Source organism: Protopterus annectens, chromosome 1.part1 (genome assembly GCF_019279795.1).
Source record: "Protopterus annectens isolate FY-2018-M chromosome 1.part1, PAN1.0, whole genome shotgun sequence".
Lineage (NCBI taxonomy): Eukaryota > Metazoa > Chordata > Ceratodontiformes > Protopteridae > Protopterus > Protopterus annectens.
Window position 1 is genome coordinate 427,496,076 of NC_056726.1, and position 25,229 is coordinate 427,521,304.

The 25,229-nt window shown below is 43.0% G+C and overlaps 1 protein-coding gene across 3 annotated transcripts in view; it reads left to right on the forward strand.

Annotated features, from left to right (window-relative positions):
• The window catches only part of POLR3H (RNA polymerase III subunit H), a 312,552-nt gene that overhangs the window by 231,679 nt on the left and 55,644 nt on the right, over window positions 1–25,229 (forward strand). For all 3 annotated transcript variants that reach the window (XM_044075682.1, XM_044075673.1, XM_044075690.1), the window contains exon 6: window positions 904–1,105. In XM_044075682.1, the coding sequence (XP_043931617.1) occupies window positions 904–1,105 (202 nt within the window). The remainder of the gene's footprint in view (window positions 1–903; window positions 1,106–25,229) is intronic.

A 25,229-nucleotide genomic window follows, 5' to 3' on the forward strand; every position in this document is an offset into this window, starting at 1 on the left:
TGACGTCGTGGAAGAGAGGACAGCAACCAACACAGGACCCAAGACTTTGGAATTCAGGCCGACTGAGGGCAACCTGCCAGCAGATTACCCAAATGTAATGACTGCAACAGTAAATACACTCGAACATCTACATTTATGGTAAGTGTACACAACTGTACTATTTTGTGTGTGTACGCCATTAACGTCTCGATGAAAGATCTGACAGTGACATCAGCCTTTGTATGAACTGGAGAAAAACAATCACTGCCCTTTAAGAACATGGGCCAGCTATTTGCTAGAAAATTCTAACAGAAAGATGTCTTGAGCAGAAGTCCATTTCTTGTGCTGTTGGAGTATTCAAAGATATTTTGTAACGAGTATCATGCATTATTGTCTTTCCATGTGCAATGCCATTGACCTCTTGCCCAGGTAGTCTGGCAGCTAGAGTTATTTTGATTGGAAGTGTGGAATGACATTGACTTAACCTGTTTCAGGAGTTCATTTTTTGAGGTGAGGGATCATTGCTGATGGTCTGTTAGAGAGGTAATGCTGACGACTCTGGGTAGACACAGCCAGAAATTTGTGATGGGGTATGAATATGTGGAAGCAAACAGTAGCACTTCCCCAAGGTGTGAGAACCAACAAGGGTGTAGTTAGAAAATGTCTCCACTTAGTGTGTTCAAAGAGGGGGAGCAGAGAGCTATCCCCCCTCTCTATGTCGTGGACAGAATGAGTAGACTAAATGTTCTGGGTTAACAATTTGCATTGTAGCTGTCAATTCAGGGAATACAAATTGGATGTAAAATTTCTTGTACTGAAGTTAATTAAATAACAAATTTCCAAGAAAGATAGTTGCAGAGACAGATAAGAAAACTGGAGTCATCCTGTTGGCTTGCTGTTACTTCCTTAACCTTTTTCTTTTAGTGATGAGGCTGAGCAGGTTTGGGTTTGGGAGTATGAAACTGATGAAGGAGCCCATGACCTTTACATGGATATTGGAGAAGAAATCCGGTTCCGAATTGTGGATGAGACATTTGTTGATACGTCACCAACAGGGCCAAGTTCAGCAGATGCATCAACATCTACCTCAGAAGAGGTGCAAAAAGAATCTCCCTACAGACTCACAGTAAGCTGGTTTCATCTTTGTTGTCTGTTTTAAAGGTTTTCATTAGTGGAATATAATGGGCTACCCTTGTTTTTTTTCTGTGTTGGAAGTCTCAGCAGCAAGATTCATTTCTGTCTTTGCTTACAGTGCATGACTTTAGGTTTGAGAATCTGTGAACAAATTACGATCCTGGCTAGTCTTTGTTTCCACAGATCATTCAAGATAGAAATGTTAACATTGTAAAGATTTTATTTGCCTTTTTAATGTTCTTGGCCTGATCTCATTAGATCTGTAAAAGCAGATTTTGTAATCAGATATTTGTTCCCCTAGCAGTTTTAACAGTCAAAGTTCCCACCATGGTGGCTTGTTGACCCAGAATTTCCCCCGTCCTAGTGGTCAGGATACCCCACTTTACCCAATGGGATAGGCTTCCCCTTTCCGGGAACTTCATCTTTTGACAGCAGCAGTTACTGCTGGTGTAGTTGGTGGTAAGTCTTTGATGGCCATCCTAACTAGCTGATGAGATTCTGAAACATTTGTTGGTTTCACCTGTTCCCAGATTCCTTAGGAACTGCCCCAAAAGCCTAGCTTTATCAGGAGGCAGTCCTCCCATTCCTCTGTTGCTCACTCCAGATCTAGGTTGGGGGGACTATCCTTCACAGTACCAACATCCAACACAGAGTGCAGTGGGGAGTGGTCCATTCAAGAAAGAAAAGACCACATCAACCTAAAAGAGTTAAGGGCCCTTTTCCTGGCAGTACAGGCCTTTCAAGAGATCCTTCTGCCAGGCACATTGCAGGTCATTACAGACAACATGACAGTCCTGTGGTGCATAAACAAACAGGGAGAAACAAAATCCTACCCTATTTGCTTTCTTGCAATTCAAATCTGGTCCCTGGCAACAGTACTACAGATTAATTTGTAGGCACTTTACATTCTGTCAGAAGACAATGTGATGGCAGACACCCTGAGCAGGAGCTTTAACACCCTCCCATGAAGGGATGCTTCACAGGGAGGTGTTTCTGGATCTAGTTCACATGTGGGGTATTCCTCAGGTAGATTGGTTTGCCTTCCCCAGAACAGACAAATGCCCCTCTTTTGCACAAGGCTTCCCCATCCACAAGCCTGGAAGGTGGAAGTATTCTTCTTTTCATGGTGGGGAATATTCCTTTATGCCTTCCCCCATTTCCTTTGATTCACAAAGTCCTCCTGAAAATACAGAAGGACAAACCAAAAATCCTGTTGGCGACTCCCTTCTTGCCAAGGCAGCATTGGTTTCCCCTACTTTTCTTTCTAGCCCAGGGCAATCACCACAGGTTGCCTCACCGCTTCAACCTACTCGCACAAGACAAAGGGGTCTCTTGTTCATCTCCACCTTCTCAGTCTCAATCTGACAGTGTGGGTGATATCCCTTTCAGGCACCTATACTCAGGATGTACTCAGTGTTCTGCAGGAGGCCAGAAAACCAAGTACTAGGAGAAACTATTTATTTAAATGAAAATGATTCTCCCGTTGGTGTCTTAAGAGTAAACAGGATCCATCTCAAGCTTCTGTTCCAGTGGTCCGTTCCTACCTGTGTGAGTTACTTCATTCAGGGTTGGCTTATTCTTCAGTAAAAGTACATCTCTCTGCCATTTCTGCTTGCCTTCCCTTGACTCCTCCTCTGGCTTCCAGGTTAGATGTCGAGCTGTTTCTGAAAGGGGTTCTTCATATTAGACCTCCTCGTAAGCTCATTCCCCCACCTTGGGATCTTAACTTTGTGCTGGAAAAACTTAGCGTCTATATTAGATGATTGAACTTTTAAAAGTTCGACACTCATATGCTCAACACCATATGATCTAATTTTTGAAAGTTTGAACGTTTTAACAGAGATCTCTGTACAGAGCGGAATGAGAAGATTTCCCTTTTCTGCACTGTAGTGTGATCTCAGAGTTGGTATATTTAAAGTGGGGGGGTGCAGGCAGGCTTATCCCCTGCTTAAAATATTCAGGTAGGTTATTTGTATAGTTTATTTTTTTATTATTAGATATTGAAACTTTTAAAAGTTCAATCATATGGTGTCAACCATATGACAGTCGAACTTTTGAAAGTTTGATTATCTAGTATAGACCCAAAACTTACACTAGCTCCCTTTCAGCCAGCCCATTCTTCCTCTCTTAAATTCTGTAATTGGAAAACAGTGGTAGTGGCTCTCACTTCTGCCAGGAGGGTCTCTGAGATCCAAGCCCTTATTGCTTCACCTCCCTACCTTGTTTTCCATAAGAATAGGGTTTCCCTAAGAACTAACCCTTCCTTCATGCCAAAAGTAGTTAATGAAATATCCTTAAACCAGACCATAAATTTGCCTGTCTTCTACCCTCAGCCATAGAAATCCTCAAAAAGGACTTTGCATTCTTTGGATGTTCATAGGCAACTGAGGTTCTACTTAGACAAGACCAGGCCCTTCAGACAGTCTGATCAACTATTTGTCTCCTTTCATCCTAGGGCCCTAGGCAAGGCCGTGTTAAAACAGACAGTTGCCTCTTGGATTTCTAAGGCTATTGCCTTTTGCTGTTCCTTTCATGAAAAACAGTGGAGTTCATCTGTCAAAGCCCATCAGAGCTGCTTCCTCTTCAACAACTTTTTTTAAGGGCATTCATTACTCTTCGCTTCTGGAGGCAGCAACTTGGTCCTCTGTACATACCTTCAGCAAGCATTACAAATTGGACTCCATCTAAAGGGCTAGAACAAGGTTTGCTAGGTGTATCCTGCAGGGTCTCATAGACTCTGCTCCCCTACCTTCCCACCCACATTACTGCTTAGAGCGCTTTGGTACTGTCCTTAAGGTTAAGAATGCTGCAACATGAGAATAGAAGGACATAGAATAGTTGTGTAAGAACTTACCATTACCATAGATGTCCTTCTCTTCCATATTGCAGTATTCAATCCCATCCACCTACCTCCGTTCTTTTTTGACCATATTATAAACCGTGTCCTTTCCCTGACTACTGACTTTTGTGTCTGGCAGGGGGTTTTATACTACCTTTTACTCCTTTTCTTGGGGGCGCTCTCTATGCAGCAGCCAGTTCTGAAATGGGTACGTGCAGACGTCACAGATGCAGCTGACATCAGTTTCTGGCTCTTGCATGCAACATTGCACGTACCCCTGCTTTCAAGACTTTGCCATACTGACTGGATGTCCGGTGCTACAGGCAGCAATACCACTTCTTTAAAAGCTATAGGTCCCCCCTCTGTGACCCAGGAAACCTCCCTAAGGTTAAGAATACTGCAACATAGGATGGACATCTATGGTTATGGTAAGTTCCTACACAACTATTATTTAGCCTTAGAGTAGTTCTTGAATATTCCAGGTTTAACTGGGGCTCCAGGTTTTATTTATACTTCAAAGGAGACCATTTTGTGGTCTCACCTTACCAGAGAAGACATTACAGTAGGGAGTGTGCAGCACTATCCCATATTAGTGAGGACCAGATCCAGCAAGGTTGAACCCCTGGTTGGTATATTGATAGTTTTGTCCAGGGAGTTTGTGTTTACAAAATCCAGGAATCTTTGTGTCTGCATGCTTGGTGTTTTATATGATTCCGAGTTAGCAGTAGGGTATTTAAAGTCACCCATGAATATGTTATTGGATTGGATTGTGAGTGTTGTCATTGTTTAAATATATGATATGGGTTTTCTGGGTCATAGAGGGGGACCTATAGCTTTTAAAGAAGTGGTATTGGATATTGCCTATGGTGATTTGAACATGAAGAGGCTCAAATGCATTGTCCTGTTTGACCAGCCTTGAGGCATATTTGTTTTTGATGTAAATCGAGACACCTCCACCTTTAGTCCGTGTGCGTGTGTAGTATCTGGTCTAAATGTGTGGGAGACTTTATAACCTTGTACTGGCGGTGTGCTGTCTGCAGCTTTAAACCTTGTTTCAGTGACCACACAGAAGTCAGCATTCTTTAGGATGAAGAGAGATTCTAGGGAATGGAATTCCTTGTTTAGCCTCTTAGCTTTGAGCAGTAACACCTATAGATTTTCTTGGTTTTGATTTGCTACGCTCAAAATACTTTCAGTTTGGCATTGCCTAAAAAGGCACTATGGAGGAGAACAGTGTTTTAGCTAATATTCCAGAGCCTGGAGGGGAGAGATGCAGATCATGTGGTCTGTTGACCATCTGCTCTCATGCTAACAGATATTGAACCCCCTTAGAAAAATCACAGAAACTAAGCCAATTATTAAAGTCATTCATCTTTTTTTCATATTGTGGCATCATCCTTGAAGAAGGTAAAATGCTGCTTATACCAGCCTGAGACAGACATCCTGAGAGCTTCATGATATACCTCCCTACACTATATGAAGAGAGAGATATCTCAAGTCATTTACACCCATGTGGACTATGACTGAGTCATACTGGTACTTGTGGTCCAGTGACCTGAGTATGTGCGTAATGTGGCGGTTCCTGGCCCCTGATAAGCAGCTGACCGTGACTTTCTCCTTATTCTGCCTGGTGAGAGGGACATCAGTGTGTCTCACAATGGAGTCTCTAATGACCGGAATGTTGGATTGTGTAGTGACTTGCATTTTGGGCTTGGAAGTAGGGACTCCCTGAGATATAGCTGTATGTGTTGATGTGGATGTTGTTTTGAAAGAGTGCATTCGGGTCTGCTGAGTATTTGTAATGTGTACTTCATCTAGGAGGTCTTTGGGGTTCTTGAAGGTTACATTTAAGTGCCTCAGCATATGCGGGTCTGTGTGTCTGCTTTGAATTGTGTGTGATGGTTGTAGCATATGCACTACTGAGAACCTTATTGACATTAGGAGTGCTTTTATGTGAGAGCTTTGCCTCCAATGACATTGTGTAAATACCTCTCGCATACAATATCAGTTTGTTTGAGAATTAACTGGTTGTCAGTAAACATGAGGCAATTTCTACATTGCCTCAGGATGCCCATATCCACCAAGCTGGTAACAGGATAGTAGGAAAGTTCATATTCATGGCAACAGACCCTTTTTTATTGATTAGACAGTTGGAGTGAGAATATGAAGTGATGTCAAGAGTATCCGGTTTACAACTGTGGAGGCAGTGCTTGTCACTGCAAACTAGTTCTGTGTGCAGCTAAGTATTGGTGAAATTTCAGTGGTGCTTTTACAGGAAAAATGTCACTCAGCGTGTCTGTGTCTATACAAGCACTTGAGGGGAAACTAATACGTAGACCCTTATGATTTCTAGATGGAGTATTTAGGCAGATATTCTGAAGTTAGAAGCAAATTAAGTAGTACTTACTGAAAAGAAAGTATTTGCTTTGTCAAGAATGATGAAAAGAGAGGAATCGTCTGAACGGCTACTGCTTGTGCTAGTCCCAACACAGCTTCACGCTGCTAGGATACAATACCCCTTTGCTTCTTGTGTCACCGGAAGCAAAACAGTAGTAGCAATCTCAAGATGAGAAGCTGGCCAGAGATTGGTGCTCCACAGTCTTGTACCAGATGATGCAAGAGTCTGTAGGTTTGTTGTAGACTTTTCGTGTTAGATGCCTTGAATAGCAATCAGACCAGTCAGTAAGGTCAAACAAAGACGCTCACTGATCAACCAGAAACAACCAGGAATTCATGGATGACTTCTGTCATCAGGAGCAAAATATAAGTACAATTTCTGATGTGGCACCTATGAAGCAGTTATTAGGCTTTCTGATGATCAGCAGTTTCCAGAAAATTATGTCCCTATCATCCTCTCACCAGGAGCAAAACAAAAGCACTAATCTCAAGATGACTGCTGAGAGGCAGAATGTTGGCTTTGCAGTAATTTCTGGTGTTGGAGTAGATGTTGCAGATTTTAAAGGTAAATATCATGAATTCCTATATCCCACCCAGGTAACATTAGATACATGATTAGTCGGACAGTGTGCAGTAGTAGTTAGAGCTCAGACCCACTTTACATGTTGTTCTCCAAGGTACAATAACTGGTGTAGGCTGGCTAGAAGTTATATTTCACAAAAGCATATGCATTTAATTGAAAGCTCTGACACGCATCCAATAAATATTTCAGATCATGCACCATTAAAAATGATGGTAAAGATGCAAGGTAATGAAGTAAAACTGAGACACTGTCCTCTACTTACCTGTTAAAAAGAGAGGAATTTAAGAAATGGGCAAAGTAAATGATTTGCTAGTTTCCAGGGGAAAGAGAATTTTCTTTAAAGGAGATACTAGTGGAATAAAATGAAAGTGGAGTTTAAAAACAAGGTCAAAATAAAAGGGAAACCTGTATTAGGAAGAAGTAATATGAATTACTTAGGTTGAGAAATGTTAAAATACTACAGGATAAAAGGAATGAAGGGAGTGATACTGAACAGGAAGAAGAGCAACTGCAGAGTACAAAAAGGAAAATAAGAGAGAGTATTTGGATAATAAGCTTGTATTTCAAATGTTGCTGTTAAGAAACTGTCTCTGGTGACAATCCAGGGCGCCAAAAGAAAACTTAGCACTGTGGAAAGTCGAAAAGGTTGTTGTAAAACTTAGGGAACCTTTGACAAGAAAAATCAAAGATTCTACAGATATTGGAGGTATTTCAGAAATGTTATGAACATTTATGTAAAGGAGAGGAATGTGGAAACCAAAATATGTAAAACTAAAAACATTCATGGAAGACTTAATAATACAAGGATCGAAGACTATGAGGTTCTACATTTAATAGCTAAGATATGTATTTATTTATTTATGTATTTATTCCAGTTTGGTGACCGGGAAGGTCCACTGGGCTCGAGAGCCCATTTTCAGTGGAGACCCGGGGAGAAAAGCTCCAAATAACTAGTTACGTAATAGTTTTTACATTGTTAAGTTGCAAAGATTTGCAAGTTACATAAACATATAGAAATTCTTCACATTGATGAGTTACATATCATATTGAAATAGCACACAAAAGAAATTCTTTTACACTGCAAAACAAGTTGCATAAACATAAAGAAATGTTTTACATTGCTAAGTTTTGTATCAAATTGAGATATCACACAAAAGATTCTTTTACATAGCATTCAGTATGGAGTTGTAAACAAGTTTTATACCAGGAACGGAAGTGGATAGAGGAGGAGTCTAATACTTGGTAGCTAAGAAGATTAAGTAGTTATGAAAGGACTGAAATTAGAGTCAAAGAGTGATATTCTGGGAGGAGATAGCTTATGAGTTGTAGTCTGAGTATAAGTCAGTAGTTTGAAAGGTAATGAGTTTAGCCAGGAGAGAAGGAAGGGGGGAGTTTGGGAGGTGTGGGGTGTGGAGTGCAGTTACATTTTCTGTGAAGAAGCAGGTAGGAGTGAAGTACACGTTTGAAGGTATTTAGGTTGTCACAAGTTCTCAGGGTGGAGGGCAGGGCGTTCCATTTTTTAGCTAGAATGAAGGATAGTAGAAGCTGACCAGCAGGACGCTTTGGTTTGTGGATGGTAATGAGGTTTTGGTGAGTGGCTCTAAGGGGTCTTGGGGGGCTGTAAGGTTGGAGGATATTGGATAAAGCAGGGCAGCTGTTGGGTTGAAAAAGTAATTTGTGGGCTAAGACAATTTGGAGGAAGTCTAGTTGATTGGGGAGTTCAAGCCAGTTTATGGTTAGTAGGGAGGAGCAGTGGTGGGAGGAGGCTTTTGCATTTGTGGCAAACCTGGAGATTTTGTTGTAGCATATTTCTAGCTTGGAGGTAAGGGTGGAAGATAGATTAGTAAGCAGAGGAGTGCCATAAAGGAGAGATGGGAGAAGATAAGTTGTGGCCAGGGTCAGTCTAGTAGAGGGAGAGAGGAAGTGGTTATTTCTGTAGAGAAGGCCGAGTTTTATGTGGGTTTTCTTGATGTTGAGTTGGATATGGGTATTAAATTTTGGTGTTCATCAGTGGTGACCCCCAACAGTTTGGTGGAGGGAACAATATCAATGGCAGAGTTGTTGAGGCTGGTAATTTGAAATGAGTGTTTGTCAATGTGGGTAGATTTGGAGGGAGTGAAAAGGAGAATTTTAGTTTTGTTAGCATTTAGTGAGAGGTGGTTATGGTGCATCCATTTTTCAGTGGATGAGAAGGCAGATTGAGTTAGAGACTTGAGTTCAGTTTGGTTGGAGGCATGGCAGATGAGAGTGGAGTCATGTGCATATTGGACAATTTTGGTGTTAGGAATGGCTTTGTGAAAATCATTAATAAAGATGTTAAATAGCAGAGGGCCAAGAATGGAACCTTGGGGAACTCCTGTGGGTGTTGGAAGGAAGGAGGAAGAGGACTGGCCCCATTTCACTGCTTGGGATCTGTCAGAAAGATAGCTGAAGAACCAGGAAAGAGTTTTTGTGGAGATGTTAAGGTTAGATAGATGGTTAAGTAGATGGGTATGAGAGATGGTATCAAAGGCTTTAGATAGATCTAATAGAACGGATGAAACTAAGTAACCAGATTCTCGGGCTGAATTGATAGAGTGTAGGAAGGAGAGGAGGGCTGTGTTGGTATTGTGTCCTGGGCGGAAGCCGTGTTGGGTAGGAGATAGAAGTTGATGTTCAGTTAAGAATGGCGTGAGTTGTATGTGAATGCATTTTTCGAGAAGTTTAGAGATGGGAGAGAGGATGGCTATGGGGCAGAAGTTAGAGAAGTTATAGTTTTTTCCACCTTTGTGGAGAGGAAGGATAAAAGCAGAACAACGTAGTTTTGGTACATATGATTCAAGAAGTGATCTATTGATCAGGATGCTGATAGGAGAGCAATACTGTCAGAGGCAATTTTTAAGAAGGAGGAGGGAATGTTGTCTGGAGCATTGGTGCAAGGTTTTAGTCTATAGAGAAATTTCTTTATGAGGTTGGTGGATATTGGTTTAAGTTCAAAGTTAGGGGGAGGGGTGCAAACTTGGGAGGAGGTGGGTAGGGGGATGTTATTTGTGAAGGTTTTGGTCAGCTCAGCAATGGAGAAGGTGAAGAAGGTATTGAATAAATTGGCAATTTCTTGGTCAGTTTTGCTAGTGTCGGGACAAGGGTTTTTTGTGGTACCTGGCTTGAAGAGGGTGTTTATAGAGTTCCAGAATTGTTTGGGGGTTTTTGTGTGGTTTATTTGTAGGTGGTTGTAGTAGGATTTTTTGTCTTTAATGACTTGTTTTTTGGCTAGGTTTCGTAGCTGTTTATATTTTAGTAACAGTTCAGGTTGTTTATGATGGTCGTAGCTTTTCCAACATTTGTCTCTTTGTTGCATAATTTGTTTGGTAGCTGTAGTGAGCCAGGGTGCTGTTTTGGCTTTAACCCTTTTGGTTTGTGTTGGAGCTAGGGAGTTTAAGATGGAAAGGAATGTAGAGTTGAAGAAATCTACGGCTTTGTCAAGAGGCAGTGTTTTTAGAGGGTTCCAGTTAATGAGCTTAAGGGAGGTAGTGAAGGTGGAGGGGTTAAAGTTAGTTAGGTTACGGGTATGTAGGAGGTGGTGGGAGTATGGGGAGGAGGAGGTGGCTGTGAGGGTGAATGCAGGGAGGTGGTCACCTAATGGGTCGGGAGTGTCACCTGATGTAGTGGTTCTATTTGGGGATGCAAAGAGATGAGAAAAATGGATATGTGGAGATATATATATATGGAGATATATTACCAGTCAGTAAGGAAGTCTCCAAGAACAGATGGTATATGTGGGAGTCTGAGAACTCCCAAAGATCTGAAAGGTTTTGTTTCACAGTGTTGTGGGAATTATCAGCATGTTGGAAGAAAGCTGTGGTAGTTGTATTACCAAAAGAGGGCAAGTACCCATAAGACCCAGTTTCATATTGTCTAATTTCAGTTTAGAACCGTGATTTAAAAATGCATATGTCCATACTAGCTAAGAGAATGGCAAGGCCGTTATCAAAACTGATAGATGTACACCAGTGTGGTTTTATGGAGGGGAGGCAAACATTTGACAACATTAACTGAACAATGATGAAAATGGGGGGGGGGGATGCAGAGTATAAGATTACAACACTATTATTGGTGGGCAATGCAGAGAAAGCATTTGATAGTCAGCTGGGATTTTGAGTAGGGCAATGGGAACATTTGCATTCACTGATAGAATAATATGGTTAATTAGTAGGATATATGAAGGGGTTTAAGGTTGGAGTGTTCCTCTCTAGTAAGCTATGTTTGAACAGAGGAAGCAGGCAGGGGGTGTCCTCTTCCCACTTTACTAGTGGCTCTAAATATAAAGCAAATAAAGAAAATAAAGGACTCACATTTTCAAGGATATAAGTGGTGTGGCACTCAAAAGTTGGCTTTATTTGCAATTAATGTTATTTTGTATTTAGTAAATCTGGAAAATATTTTGGTGGTGTAGAATATTTTGAATGGCTTCACACCTTTTCTATGTATAAAATTAACGAAGATAAAACAAAGACTGTAGCAGTAAATTACATACTCACACGGATTGGTTCATCAATGCCTGTTTGAAGTATTTAGGTGTATGGATTAAAAAAAAAGATTGTTATGGTAGCTGAATATATGTCGCAAGAGACTAAACAAAAGATAATACAAAAACAGAAACTGGTAGCTTTTGATTATGGAGAGTAACATGCAAGCAGTGAAAATATTTTAGCCTCTTTAGTTTTATATACAGGTCAGGCATATTTCCAACCAGAGGAGAAGTTGTGGATGCTAATTAATAAAATGTTGAAGGTATTTATTTGGGAGGGGAGGAGGAGGCGAAGAATTGTATGTGATTTTTTGTCCCTGTGGAACAAGGTGGTGAAGGATTACCTGATCTAAAGGGATATTTTAGTGCCACTCTGTTCAGGCTCATATGCATAACACAAGCAGAAGGTTATAAGTCAAAGTGGAAGGGAGTGATAAAACTGTGGATGTGTTTGAGAAATAAGGAAAGAGTAGGATTTTGGATGCAGTTTAAGGAGAACAACCACACAGAAAATTATATCCAGAAAGTATTCTAAGAACTAAGCCAACACAGAAATGGAGACAGGAAAGTTTACCAATAGGGATGACTGCAAGTAAGGGTGCAATAAATGGGCAAGCGGGAGTTGGAATGTACTGGAGAAAATTAAATGAACAAAGGTATTGGAAGCAAATACCTAGTCTGGGAGTGGGATGAGGCCAAGCAGAAATTTGGACTGCATGTTAGAGACTGTCTTCCATACCAGAGAAGGATAATAGGATGTATGCAGAGAGTGAGGGATAGGGGAATGCTAAGTGAAAGACCGGCTCTGGTAGGGTTATCAGTTGAGTCTAGAACAGAATCAGCTGTTAAAGTATATAATTAGTATGTCATATAAAGTATTACATGATGACTATAGGAATCAAGTAGAGGAGATCAGAAAATATTGCCTTTCCAGTCTACAAGGGAACCATATTAGGACATATGTACGGCTCCCAAGTATGCAACAGAGTCTGGAACTTTTAATATTTTTGCTTGTAAGTTTTTGCATAGATATTGCTATCGTCCAAACAGACTTCATAAGAATTTTTCCTCGGGTAGATACCAAATGCTGCTGGTATGATGAGAAATAGAGAGGTCATTGAGAACATATGTTTTGGGAATGTGACAATTTGGCAGATTTTAAAAATTCCTTACAAAGTGTTTTGTCAGAAATGTTGGGAGAGCAAATTGTTACAACTAAGAAAGTGATTCATTTGATCTGTGATATTGGCTCTAAATTGCCAAGATATAGGATGGCCTTACCAAGTTTAATGTTACTGGCTGACAAAAAAAGCAATCACTGGAACATTTAGTGGCTCACTGCTATTTTTTTTTTTTTTTTTTTGCTGTGATAAACATTTCTGTAGTGTTTTCTGCCTAAAATAGTGTAGCTAGTAGCTATAACACAGCCCAGTTGCAGTGTTTGTTCTGAGCACATGTTCCAGGTCATCTTGGCTTAGCAGAAGCCTTTCCTCACTTTAGTGAAAGTAATTGTTGTTGATTGGCTACTGGCTGGTAAAGGTCGACTGGCCTAGGGCTTGGAGTAAGAACTCATTGGTTCTTTTGATCTTTTTTTTTTGTAAGCTGTTTCAGGTTATACCTTCTGGTATTTAAGCCCTACCTTTGAGAGGATTTCTGTCTATACACACTGAGCTGAGTGGAGGAGGGGCACTGACCACAACTCTGATCTGTGATATATAACAATAAGTATCTTTTTTTTGCTTATTTTTACTAGTTGGCACTTATTCTAGCCATTTATAGCCCTTTTTATTGTCTGCTGCATACTTTTTCTGTATTTTATTGCTATAAACTAATCTGTATGGTTGCACTAAAATTGTCTGCTGTTTGTAAAGCTTTTTTAGCTAGTTTCACTGTGTGAAAGGTATTAACTGGAAATTTTCTTCATCTGTTTGTTCTGATTTCCTGCCAAGGTATCATTTAACTGATTTGTTTGCAGTTGAAAGCATTCTCTAGAGTCTCCTTGCTCCTTTATCTGTTTAAAACTTTCATTTAGTGGCTCACTGCTGTTTTTCTGCTGTGATAAAACATTTCGGTAGTGTTTCTGCCTAAAATAGTGTAGCTAGTAGCTGTAGCATAGTTTCACACCCTCTATCCCTACTGGTGTGTTGATGTTCTTCATGTTTCACTTTTGCAGTCCTCACACTTGGGTTATCCTGCCCAGGTGTAGCCCTCAGTCGGCCCAAATACCAGAGGCTTAGTATTTCTGTGTCGGTTGCTGTTGCTTCAGGACTGACGTCAGGTCGTCAGTGGTATAAAAACAAGCAGGCGACGCCATTACATCAGTTTTTCTTGCCGAGGAGCCCAAAGCAGAAGCAGTTCACATGAGTGCCGGTTGGCCGCTACCTGAGTTTTCGTTTCCGAAATTGAAGTTGAAGTCTTCTAAAGCTAAGTACCCCGTTGGGGATCCTTTTTTCTTGCTCTAACCGATGTCAGAAAAAGTTAACAATTGTCTCACCTGTGAAATGCAAATACCGCACTGAGATTTCCATTCTTACTGCATCACCTGTTTAGGCCCAGACCACGACGTCCCTCACTGCTGGTTATGTGCTTTGTTCAACGCCCGAACTATTCATCGTTGGGCCCTTATTGTAGCTAAATACTTTCGCTCTCGATCTCCGTATTCCGAAATGGCTTCGGTAAGCCATATGACTATCTTCTATAAAACATAAGGATAAAGACGGAGACCGCACAGGTCCAAAACTACTGACGACACTTCCATTAAGCTAGTCGCCAGTTCGCTGGTACTCAGTGAGGTGCTTTCTCAGCCCCTGATGCCCGCTTCGATGGATTTGCAGACCTCTACCGAGACCCGTTCGGAGTCTGGTATGCCGCGAGACTTCTTTGACTGTGGAACCTGCGGATGTCTCTACCTTGGATGGGCCCAGAGCCACTGTGCAGGCACCGGTTTCTGAGGAAGTTCTTTGCACTACCGATATTCGACACAAACCGATGACTTCTTTCGTGTCTTCAGTTCTTTCTAAAACTGCCAAGTTTCTAAGGCCCAGAGTATGAGCTATGCCTAAAAAACAACGACCCAAACTCAAGGGCCTACTTCCTTGCTGCAATCACAGATGCTTAAAATGGCGGAAGACCTTATCATGCTGATTAGGGGAAGCCAGTCTTCCCCTGCTAAAAGGAAAAGAGACTTGTCCCCAGCAGCTTTATCTGACCAAGAGTCCGATGACTGAGGTTTCTGATTATGAAGACATGCCTTTATCCTGCTTATGAGGATTCAGATGCAGAAGAATCCATTCCTTCTGCCTCTCCTCCAGAGAATTTTTCTTTTGGTGAAACCCTACATACGTTGAGAGAGCATTTCCATTGGGAGTGCCAGGATTATCCTCAGTCCAAAAAGAGACTCAGGGAATTTTTAGATTTACCACAGCACAGAACCTTAGCTATCCCTCCTGTTCAGGATGTTGTGGATGATCTCTTTATGCAGTCCAGTCTAACTTCTGATACTTTATCTCTTGCTCCCAGGAAACTTGACAGGTATTACAGAGTTCCTGACTCGCACATTTCTTTTCAAGAATCCTACTGCTGACCCAGAGGTCATCTCCCAAGGACCTAAAGGAATAAAAGCAGGTACAGCTAAGAATCCCACCCCCTTGGACAGGGATTCCCGAGCATTAGACAGATGGGGTAAAAAAGTATACACCTCTGCAACTCTTGCCATTAGAGCATTAAATTGTCAATTCTACATGCTGAAATACCAGCAACATACTATGGAACGTATTAAGCAAAAATGATCTACCTTCCTTGACTGTGTAGAAAATAAACAATTACAGGAGCTTATGCATTCTGCAAGCCAAGTCAGCAAGCATACCCTGCAATGTGGGTTTGACGCCCTAGAAGCATCTTGCAGGGCAGCAGTCACAGGTTCTGTACTTAGAAGGCATGCCTGGCTTAAGGAACAGACCTTGACAGACCATGTCAAATCAAAATTATTGGATGCACCTCTGAACAAAGACAATCTGTTTGGCACCAAAGCAGAAGAGGTTTTAAAAAAGATGGAAGAAAAAGCTAAGTCTATGCAGACAGTCAAAGATTTTTTGCAAGTTCAGCCTCCAAGATTCAGTAGGCATTGCCTTTCGAAACATTGGTCCTTTCCATCCCCCTCAAGGCCACCTCAGACTAGACCTAGGGGAAGCAGAGACACCCCAGACAACAGTCTCAGGGTATACAGAGATCTAAGCAATGGACTACCTCCACTTAGGGAATGCCAAACCACCCCCTTATGGAAAGAATTCACAATGACTTCTCAACTCCTCGCCTCTGCCCAATTGCTCATGCCCCTAGGAGGAAAACTTGCCTACCATGCAAAAAACTAGGCCTCCATCACCAATGATCGATGGGTCCTCAACATAGTATCCCAGGGGTACAAATTTTATTTCCACATGCTGCCAACCCCGAAAAGGTTCCCAGATCTTCTTCCAAACCAGTGGGCAGAGGCACAAAACCAAGCTCAGTCCCTGCTCTCCATAAGGGCAATTCATCCTGTTCCTGCAGAACAGATAGGCCAAGGTTTTCATTCCAGACTTTTCCTGGTACCCAGAAAAAACGTCACCTCGCACCCAGTCTTAGATCTATCCATTCTAAACACCTTCCTGGTGGTACCAAAATTCAAAATGCTCACCCTACAGCAGCTTCTCCCTATGCTATCCAAAGATGCTTGGTTAGCCACCCTAGACCTAAAGGAGGCCTATCTGCATATCCCAATCAGGGACTTATGCAGGAAATATCTACATTTCAGGGCAGGATCTATGCGTTATCATTTCTCTGCACTTCCCTTTGGCTTATCCACTGCTCCCAAAGTTTTCACAAAATGCCTGTCTCCAGTCATTGCCTTTAGCAGACAAAGAAATATTCATAGTTACCCCTGCATGGACGACTGCCTGATTCAGGCAGACAGTCAGGAAAAGCTGTTGCAGCACCTGACATTTTGTAAAGTACCTTCTAACCTCACTGGGGTACACCATCAACAAAACGAAATCCAAACTAGTCCCCAGTCAAAAAAATTGTATTCCTGGGAGCAAGCTTGGACACAGCATCCCAGCTGGCATTCCTTACTCCAGAAAAACAAGCCTGTCTGCTAGGCTACTTCTCTCAAATGGCCACCAGAACCCAGTCATCCGCAAGGAAAATCATGCAAGCCCTGGGGTTCATGGCCTCCTGCATTCTACTAATTCCATATGCCAGACTGCATATGAGGAAACTACAGTGGTACTTAAAAAGTTGTTGGTGCCAATATTCTCAGGACCTGGAAACCTATCATACCTATGATACCTTGTCTAAGGAAAGAGTTCCTTTGGTGGGCAGCAGCATGCGACCACAACAAGGGGCTTCCCTTTACACAACCCCACGCCACCCAGACCCTAACCACAGATGCATCAGACTATGCCTGGGGTGCACATCTGGACAGCAGGTGCATTCAGGGCCACTGGAGCCCAAATCAAATTCATCTGCACATCAACCCGAAATAGATGCTAGCTGTTCAGCATGCTCTAACAGCTTTCAGATCCCTACTCTCTCCGGGACCTCTTCTAATCAAAACCGACAACACCACAGTGATGTGGTGCATCAACAAGCAGGGGGGAACCCACTGTGCAGGCTAGCCATGACCCTTTGGAACATGGCCTCAGCCATGCATATTCACCTTCAAGCCCAATTCCTACCAGGCAACCAAAACTCTCTGGCAGACAACTTAAGCAGAAATCTCCTAGACCCACACGAGTGGCAATTAAACCTCAACACCTTCAGCCTTGTGACCCAGGAATGTGGTACCATGAAGGTGGACCTATTTGCCTCCCCCTACAACCACCTGCTCAGCAAATTCTGCACCAGGGAACTTCATAGCAAGGCCTAGAAGGTGGATGCCCTGTCCTTCCACTGGGAAAACCTCTCAATTTATGCATTTCCCCCTTCCTCTTCTTGCCAGAGTACTACTCAAAATAAAGGAGGAGAGACCAAGGGTAATATTGATTGCCCCAGACCTGTGCAGTCTGTCTCCGTTCCCTCCATGGCACCTCCCTCAGATTTCAAGTCTCCTGACTCAGCAGGAGGGAGAGTTCTTACATCCACATTTGCACAGCCTGGCTTATTCCTTGACTTCTCCAGTCGCCAGCGTAAGCAAGCACGTCCTGGATGTTATATGTGAAGCCAGATGATCCAGTACTAGAAAATCCTATGCTGATAAGTGGAAAAGGTATTGCTCCTGGATTCAGACTAAAGGAACTGACCCAGCACAGCCAGCACTGAGCCACCTCTCTTCTGACACCCTCTCATCAAGCAGTTCCTGAGAGGGGCTAACAACTTAAGACCACCCAGAAGAGCCCCTACCCCTGCTTAGGACCTTACCTTTGTGTTGGAAAAGCTTACCCCCCCCCCTTTACGCCTGCAGCTTCAGCAGAGTTAAAATTCCTCTCTTGAAAAACAGCCTTACTTTTGGCCATCACTTCAGCTAGAAGAGTGTCTGAACTAGAAGCACATGTGGCTGTGGAACCCCTTCATCATTTTCCATGCTGACAGGGTCTCCCTCAGGGCTAACCCAACTGTCATGCCCAAAGTGGTGTCCAGTGTGGCTCTCAACCAATCTATCCATTTACCCGCCTTTTTCCCTAAACCTCAAAATAAGGGGGAAAGGATCCTGCACTCTTTAGATGTGCACAGACAGCTCAGATTCTACCTGGATAGGACTAAGCCCTTTAGGAAATCTGACCAGTTACTAGTCAGCTATGCACCAGAGGCAGAGGGCAAGGCCATATCAAAGCAAACCATTTCCAAATGGATAGCACATTGTATCTATTTTTGTTACAAACACCATGGGAAACCACTCCTACAGGGGGTCAGAACACACAGGTTCATAGGTTGGTACTAGGCTATCGGCCCTAGGGCCTATACAAACCTAGCCATACCAATTCCCTGGATATTTCTTCCCACAATATTTACTTCCCTGGACCCCTGTCTAGCAGGGTGACTGACATGATCCCCGGGGTGAATTTCCTATCTCCCATTCAATCATCAAGGTTCCTTTTGAAGAGGGCCAAGGAGGCGCTCTGCTTGACATGTATGGGCAGTATATTCCAGAGTATGGGGAGTCTCTGGGTCAGGAACCTATCCCTCCAGCATGTTTTGTTCATTGGGATGACAAGGTTTAGATCCCTGGAGTGTGTGGCTCTGAGGGATTGGGATTTCTTTAAGTGCAGCATGTCCAACAGCTCAGGGTTTGGCATGGCCTTGTATGTTAAGCAGAGATCGCCTCTGAGTAGACGATATGCCACAGAGTATAGCTGGAGTTTTTTATACAGTCAGCATATAGCATCTGCTTTAGGCCTGTGATTCTTTTAATGAGGTATTTCTGCGGCCTTTCCAGCTGTTGCAGATGTCTTGTGAGGTACATACCAAACAGGGTGTTATACTCTATAATGGGTCTAATGAGGAATGAGTACAGTGGGACAATGACCTCCTTTTTTCTGGATGAAAAGCCCTTAGTGATGAGGTGTGCCACATAGAAGGATTTCCTGACTGTTGTGGCGATGTGGTTAGCGAAGGTGAGATCACTGTCCACCTGTGTCTGTAAGTCTCTCATCACACTTTCGATGTTTAGTGTACTGCCACCTATGTGGTAATTCATGGATACATGTTTTTTTCCAAAGGAGATAACTATACATTTCTTGGCATTAAGCTTGAGCCCATGGCTGTGGCACCAGGCATCTGTTTCTGTAAGGCCCTTTTGTAGAATATCCACATCATTTGGGATTCAGTAATGACTCCCAGTTTGTAGTCATCTGCGAACTTTGTTAGCCAGAGTCCCTTAGTGTTGGCCTGTACTTCAGAGAAGTAGATGCCAAACAAGAGTGGTCCCAGGACTTGAACCCTGATGTATTCCACTTGTCTGGAGCTGGATTTGGAGTTGGCTATTGGGTTCTGTCAGTAAGCCAGTTGGCAACCCATCAAGTGATGTAGGGATTTATGCCCAGCTTACTAAGTTTATGTATGATTCCAGAGTGGGGGATGGTGTTGAAGGCCTTGGCTAGGTCCAGATAGGCTGTGTGGACTGCATTACCCTTGTCTACAACTCTGGAGACTGATTCGAAGTCAGTCAGGTTCAGGAGACAAGATTGGCCCTTCACAAACCCAAACTGGGTGGGGTCCAGTGTTTGAAGGTTGCCAATGTCTTTGTTTATAAGTTCCATGATAATGCATTCCATGCCCTTGCAGATCAGGCTCGTCAGACTGATGGGATGGTAGTTCCCGGGATCCAAGCTGTATCCCCCCTTGTGGAGTGGGATAACTGTAGCTGTGCGCCACATGACACTTAGGTGAGGTGCCAGTTCATTTTGTAGTTCATGTAGTACACAGCCTGGGATGTCATCTAATCCCATGGATGCTGTATTCTTAGCTTTGGGGAGTGCAGTTTCTACCTGTGTGGCCGTGATTACTGGAAATTGGCAATCTTTTGGTATTGAGATGAGCCCTTTAGGGGGTGAGAGGGGGTGAAGTTGGCACTAAATCAATCTGCCAAGATATTGGCAGTATCCTTGGGATCAGTATATTTAATGCCATTCTGTTGTAGCTCAGAGCAGATCTGAGCATTGCCATTTAGATTCTTGACATAACTGTAGAACGCCTTGTGGTTGTCTTTGGAATCTTTGGCAATTTCATTTTCGTAACTAACTGTTGAGGATTTTATGAGGGATCTCAGCTTCTTACTGAGGTTGGTGAGGGAGATTTTTGCATCCTGGGATTTTCCTTTTTTCTGCAACAGTTTCTTCCTTCTGTTGTATAGTTTGTTTATAGCAGGGGACCGCCAGATTGCCTTCCTTTTTTTGGAGGAGAGCATCTTGGTTCTATTTGGGATGGCACAATTCATGCACAAGTGGATGTGCTCATACAGTGCCTTAGTGTAGGATTCAGCAGTCGAACTTTCAGATCCCGTCTGCATGGGTGTCATGAAGTTGTCAGTTCTGACTTCAGTAGCATGAAGTTGGCTTTGGAGAAGTTTTTTTTATGGAGGTTTCCTTACTGGGGGGGTGGGGGTGGGATGCGGATGTCAAGGGTGATTTGCTTATGGTCAGACCTGACCAATGAGGGGGTGACCACTGGTGTGGAGCATCTATCTCTCATGTTGGTAATGACCAGGTCTAAGATATTGGAGCCCCTGGTGGGACAATGGATTAGTTGATCCAGGGCATTGGAATTTATTAATTCCAAGAACTGTTGGGAAAAGGTGTTGGTACCCGAGTAGTTTTCCCAGTTAATGGCAGGGTAGTTGAAATCACCCAGTATTAGGGGTGTTTGGTTGTATTTTAATATTCTCCAGTATGTTTAGCAAGGTGTAGTGAGAATCATGGGGCATGGTGGGGGATCTGTAGCAAGCTACAGTTTGGACTGCAGTTTTACCTAGTGTTAGTTGCACGTGGGGAATTGTTGGGCAACTGGCTTGGAAGTGTGAATATCTTTGGTGAATATGGACACTCCTCCACCTTTAGTGTTTCAGTCTTGTTTTTTTTGGCCGAAAAGTGTTGTAAGAGTTGTAGCCTGGTATTGCAGGGGTGCTCTCTGGAGCCTTGAACCAGGTCTCAGTTACTGCACAGATAGCATTACCTTCAGATTTTGCATGTTTGAATCTGTTATGGTGGTGGTTTTGTCCTTTGAACCTTGCCTAAAAAGGCACTATAGGGTTGGCAAGATCTTTAGCCAGTAACTCTAGTCCCAGGGATTACAGGTGCAGACCATCTCTGGCAAAGCATCGTGGTTTGTCGATCATGTCTTTCAGGCAGACAGATACTGGATCCCCTTTGAATGATACCAGAAGCTTAGCCAATTGTTGAAGTCACTCATTTTGTCCTTATACTGTGGTATCATTCTGGGATAAGGCAGGATGCTACTCAGGGATAGGGTCATACCTGCCTGGGCCACATGATCCAAGAGCTCTTCCATGTCTCTTTTCTTGTAGTCCAGGGAGATACATCTCAAGTCATTCACTCCAACATGGACAATGACAGAGTCGTATTTGTACTTGTTGTGGAGTGACTTGATTGCATGCGTTATGTGGCGGATCCTGGCACCCGACAGACAGCTGACTGTAATTTTCTCCTTGTTCAGCCTGGTGAGTGGGACATCAGTGTGCCTGACTATAGAGTCACCTATGACTAAAGTGTTGGGTACATTGTCTTGCCTTAGGGGCTGTTGTTGGGTGGCACACTGGTGCTTTGAGTTGTGTCACTTCGGTTGTGACTGGTGTTTGCATTTCAGCTTCGGAGGTCCTTGTTGCTTGGGCAGGTTAATGTAAAGGGCCTCCGCATGTGAGTTTAGTGTTGCTATGTGTGGGTGTTGATGGTGTGGGTTTTGAAGGTCTATGAGTTGCTTGAGGTGTAGTGCAGGTGTTAACCTTCTCCTCTTGACTGTTTAGCACAGTCTTGGCCAGAGAGAGCTTTGCTTCCAGTTTGGCTATGTAAGAGCATCTCTCACAGGTTGTAGTGTTGGGTGGTAGGAGGAGAGGGTTGTCTGTGTACATGAGGCAGTTGCCGCATTGCCCCAGTATGCCCAGATTCACCAGGTGGACAGGAGAAATCACCGGAAGCTGACCCTTGGACATGCCTGTTTAGGTGCTTTTTTTGTAAAGTGCAAGAGCTGTTTTCCCTTACCTTTGCAAGGTACTTTGCAATTGTAGGCTGTTTAGTGGCTACGATTAACTTCTCCTTATTGACAAGGATAGTTGAGTGCTTGTATCAGTTTCAGGCTTCCTAGTGCGTTCCAGCAGGTTCTAGAGCAAGTGCTAGTCACAGGGGTTCAGATTTTAGTGCTACTACTGAGAAACCAGCTAGTTCGAAGGAAAAATTTGAAGAGCACACTTTCTGGCACCTGGAATAGTTAGACTGTAGCTTTGCGGTGCTGCACGATGCGAAACATGTGCAAACACATGCATTTTTAAGCCAGAAAGTTGAAAGGGATAGAAATCAGCCCAAAAAGTCTAATAAAATTACAACTTCAGAGCTGGAAACCACTCCTCCAGTGTTAGATAGGCAGTACAATGCTCACCTCACTGGTAAGCAGTAGGGCTTCCCTCTTCCACAGCAAGGTCTGGATAGCTCTGAACACAGAAAATAAAGTCCTGAGACGAGCAAAGCCTAGGATCTGGACTATACTGGCTAGGAAAGGTGGGAAACAAGCAAACAAGATAGTATTTTTTTTTTGGTTAAAACAGGCTAAACAATGCAGTAAATAAACAGAAAAGGCTAACACACTTGAGTGTGTAGTCCTAAACAGTAAATGCAATTAAAACTCTACAAAATTAGCAATTTAAAGCTTTTTAAATGAAGCAAGGCAAGTGCACAACTGAAAAACGATTTGAGGCAGTAACACAGTAGAATAAGTAGTCTACATATACAGAGAAGTCTATATATACAGCAAAGCAGCTAAAACACACAAACAATTCGGATGCAGTGCAGCCTAGAGCACTTGAGTTGTAGCAATATGAAGGCAAATACAGTTATAATAAATGCACTAAAATATACTCTATTTCCAAAATGTTTGAGAAGCAGTCAGAACACAAGGAGATTCAGGCAAAATTTTATTTATTTATTTTTTTAAGAAAGGGAGAAAGGAGGAACAGAAGGCATTCTCCGATGTTCTCTGTGTATTAGGTAGAATGAGCTAATGACACTAGACTGGGAAGAGTGTCCCAGATCAAATGTACAGTCCACTAGGGCAACTTCAACCTCTACAGCCTTTCTCAGAGGAGTCCCTACCAGGGACATCCTAGAAGCTGCAACAAGGAGCTCTCTCCATACCTTCACCAAGCATTGCCACCTGCCTGTCTTTTCCAAATCCAGGGCTGGCTTTGCAACCGCAGCTCTGCAGGGCATACTAGCCAGCCCCAACTCTTCTTGACTGCCTCCACCCATTCTTCAGCTTTGGGAATCAACCCAAGTGTGAGGACTGCCACAGTGAAACACGAAGAACATAGTACAGTTGTGTACACTTACCATAAATGTAGATGTCTGGGTGTATTCACTGTTGCAGTCCTGGTTTCCCACCCTCCAGCTCTCTTATCTGTCTCTATCTCTTCCTCACTCCTTACAGGGCTGTTGGTGTTTACTTTCTACTGGTGGTGTTATTCCACCATAACTTAGCTCCTTATTTGGGGGCTCCTGACATTTGGGGTAAGAAAAACTGATGTAATGGCATCAGCTGCCTGTTTTTATACCACTGACGACCTGATGTTAGTCCTGAAGCGACAGCAACCGACACAGAAATACTAAGCCTCTGGTATTCGGGCCGACTCAGGGCTACCCCTGGCAGGATAACCCAAGTATGAAGACTGCAACAGTGAATACACTCTAACATCTACATTTATGGTAAGTGTACACAACTGTACTTTCTTATACTTGGTGGCTTTGCAGTTGCCAGCCCCTACTGTAAATTTGATCTGGGACACTCCTCCCAGTCTAGTGTCATTAGCTCATTCTACCTAATACAGAGAACATTTGAGAAGGCCAGCCTCCTTAGTTACTTAACCTTGAATTATCTTCTGTTCCTCCTTTCTCCCTTTCCACTTTGCTTAAAAAAATAACTTTATTCAGCTTGCTTGCTGCTTTTACAGTATTTCTGTTTCTTCCTCCAACTCTATTACTTCATTTTGTTTTTTTTCTGCTACTTGTTCTTTAAAATGTTCAATTGCATCTTCTCCGCTGCATTTATTACTGCTGTTTTTAGCCTGTTTAAATTTTAAGTGTTATTCTAAGCCTCTTAGTTTTGGTTTAAGCACTTGGGCTTTAGGCCGATCTCTGAGCTCTCCCTGGGCTCTCTTCCTCAGATTCTGACAAATATGGATGGACAGTTTCCTACGATTTCTCCTCCCAGCCTGGTCGATATGGGCATCCTGAGACAGTGTAGCAACAACCTCATGTACACGGACAGTCATCTACTACTACCACCTAGAAACACAATTTGTGAGAGATGCAGTTACATAAAGAAGCTAAAGTCTGTGCTCTCCCCCTTTCAAGCCAGTACATCTGACACTGAGAAGGTTGTCAACACAATCACTACACCACCCAAAACTACAGAACACACACCCACTTATGCAGAGGTCCTTAACAAAAACAAACCCAAACAAAGAAGACCTCAGAGGCAAAAACACATGAGAACTCCACAACCCCTCCACACCACATACCAAGCATAGTCCACACATCAGTGTCTTGCAACCATTAAGAACTAACCATAAGCCCAACATATTAGTCATAGGAGATTCCATTGTTTGACATACAGATGTGCCTCTCACCAGGCTGGATAAGGAGAAAAGTCATGGTTAGTTGTTTGTCAGGAGCAGAATCCGCCATATCACACAGGCATTCAAGTCTCTCATGACTCTGTCATAGTCCATGTTGGTGTGAACGAATTGAGGCATACCTCTCTGGACTGTATGAAGAGAGACATGATTGAGCTCGCTGAATTTGTGTCCCAGGCAGGTATGTCCCTGGCCTTAAGCAGCATTCTACGGTCACCCAGAATGATGCCTCAATACAAACAGAAAATGATTGACTTTAACAATTGACTTAGTTTCTGGTGTCATTCCAGGGGGATCCAGGAACCAACAGCCTGGGAAGATATGATCAATAGACCACGATGCTTTGCTAGAGATGGCCTGCATCTGTCTCACTTGGGCTTCAGGCTTCTGACAAAGACCCTTGACTCCCCCATAGTGCCTTTTTAGGAAAGGTCACGAGGTCAATACTACCAACTTAACA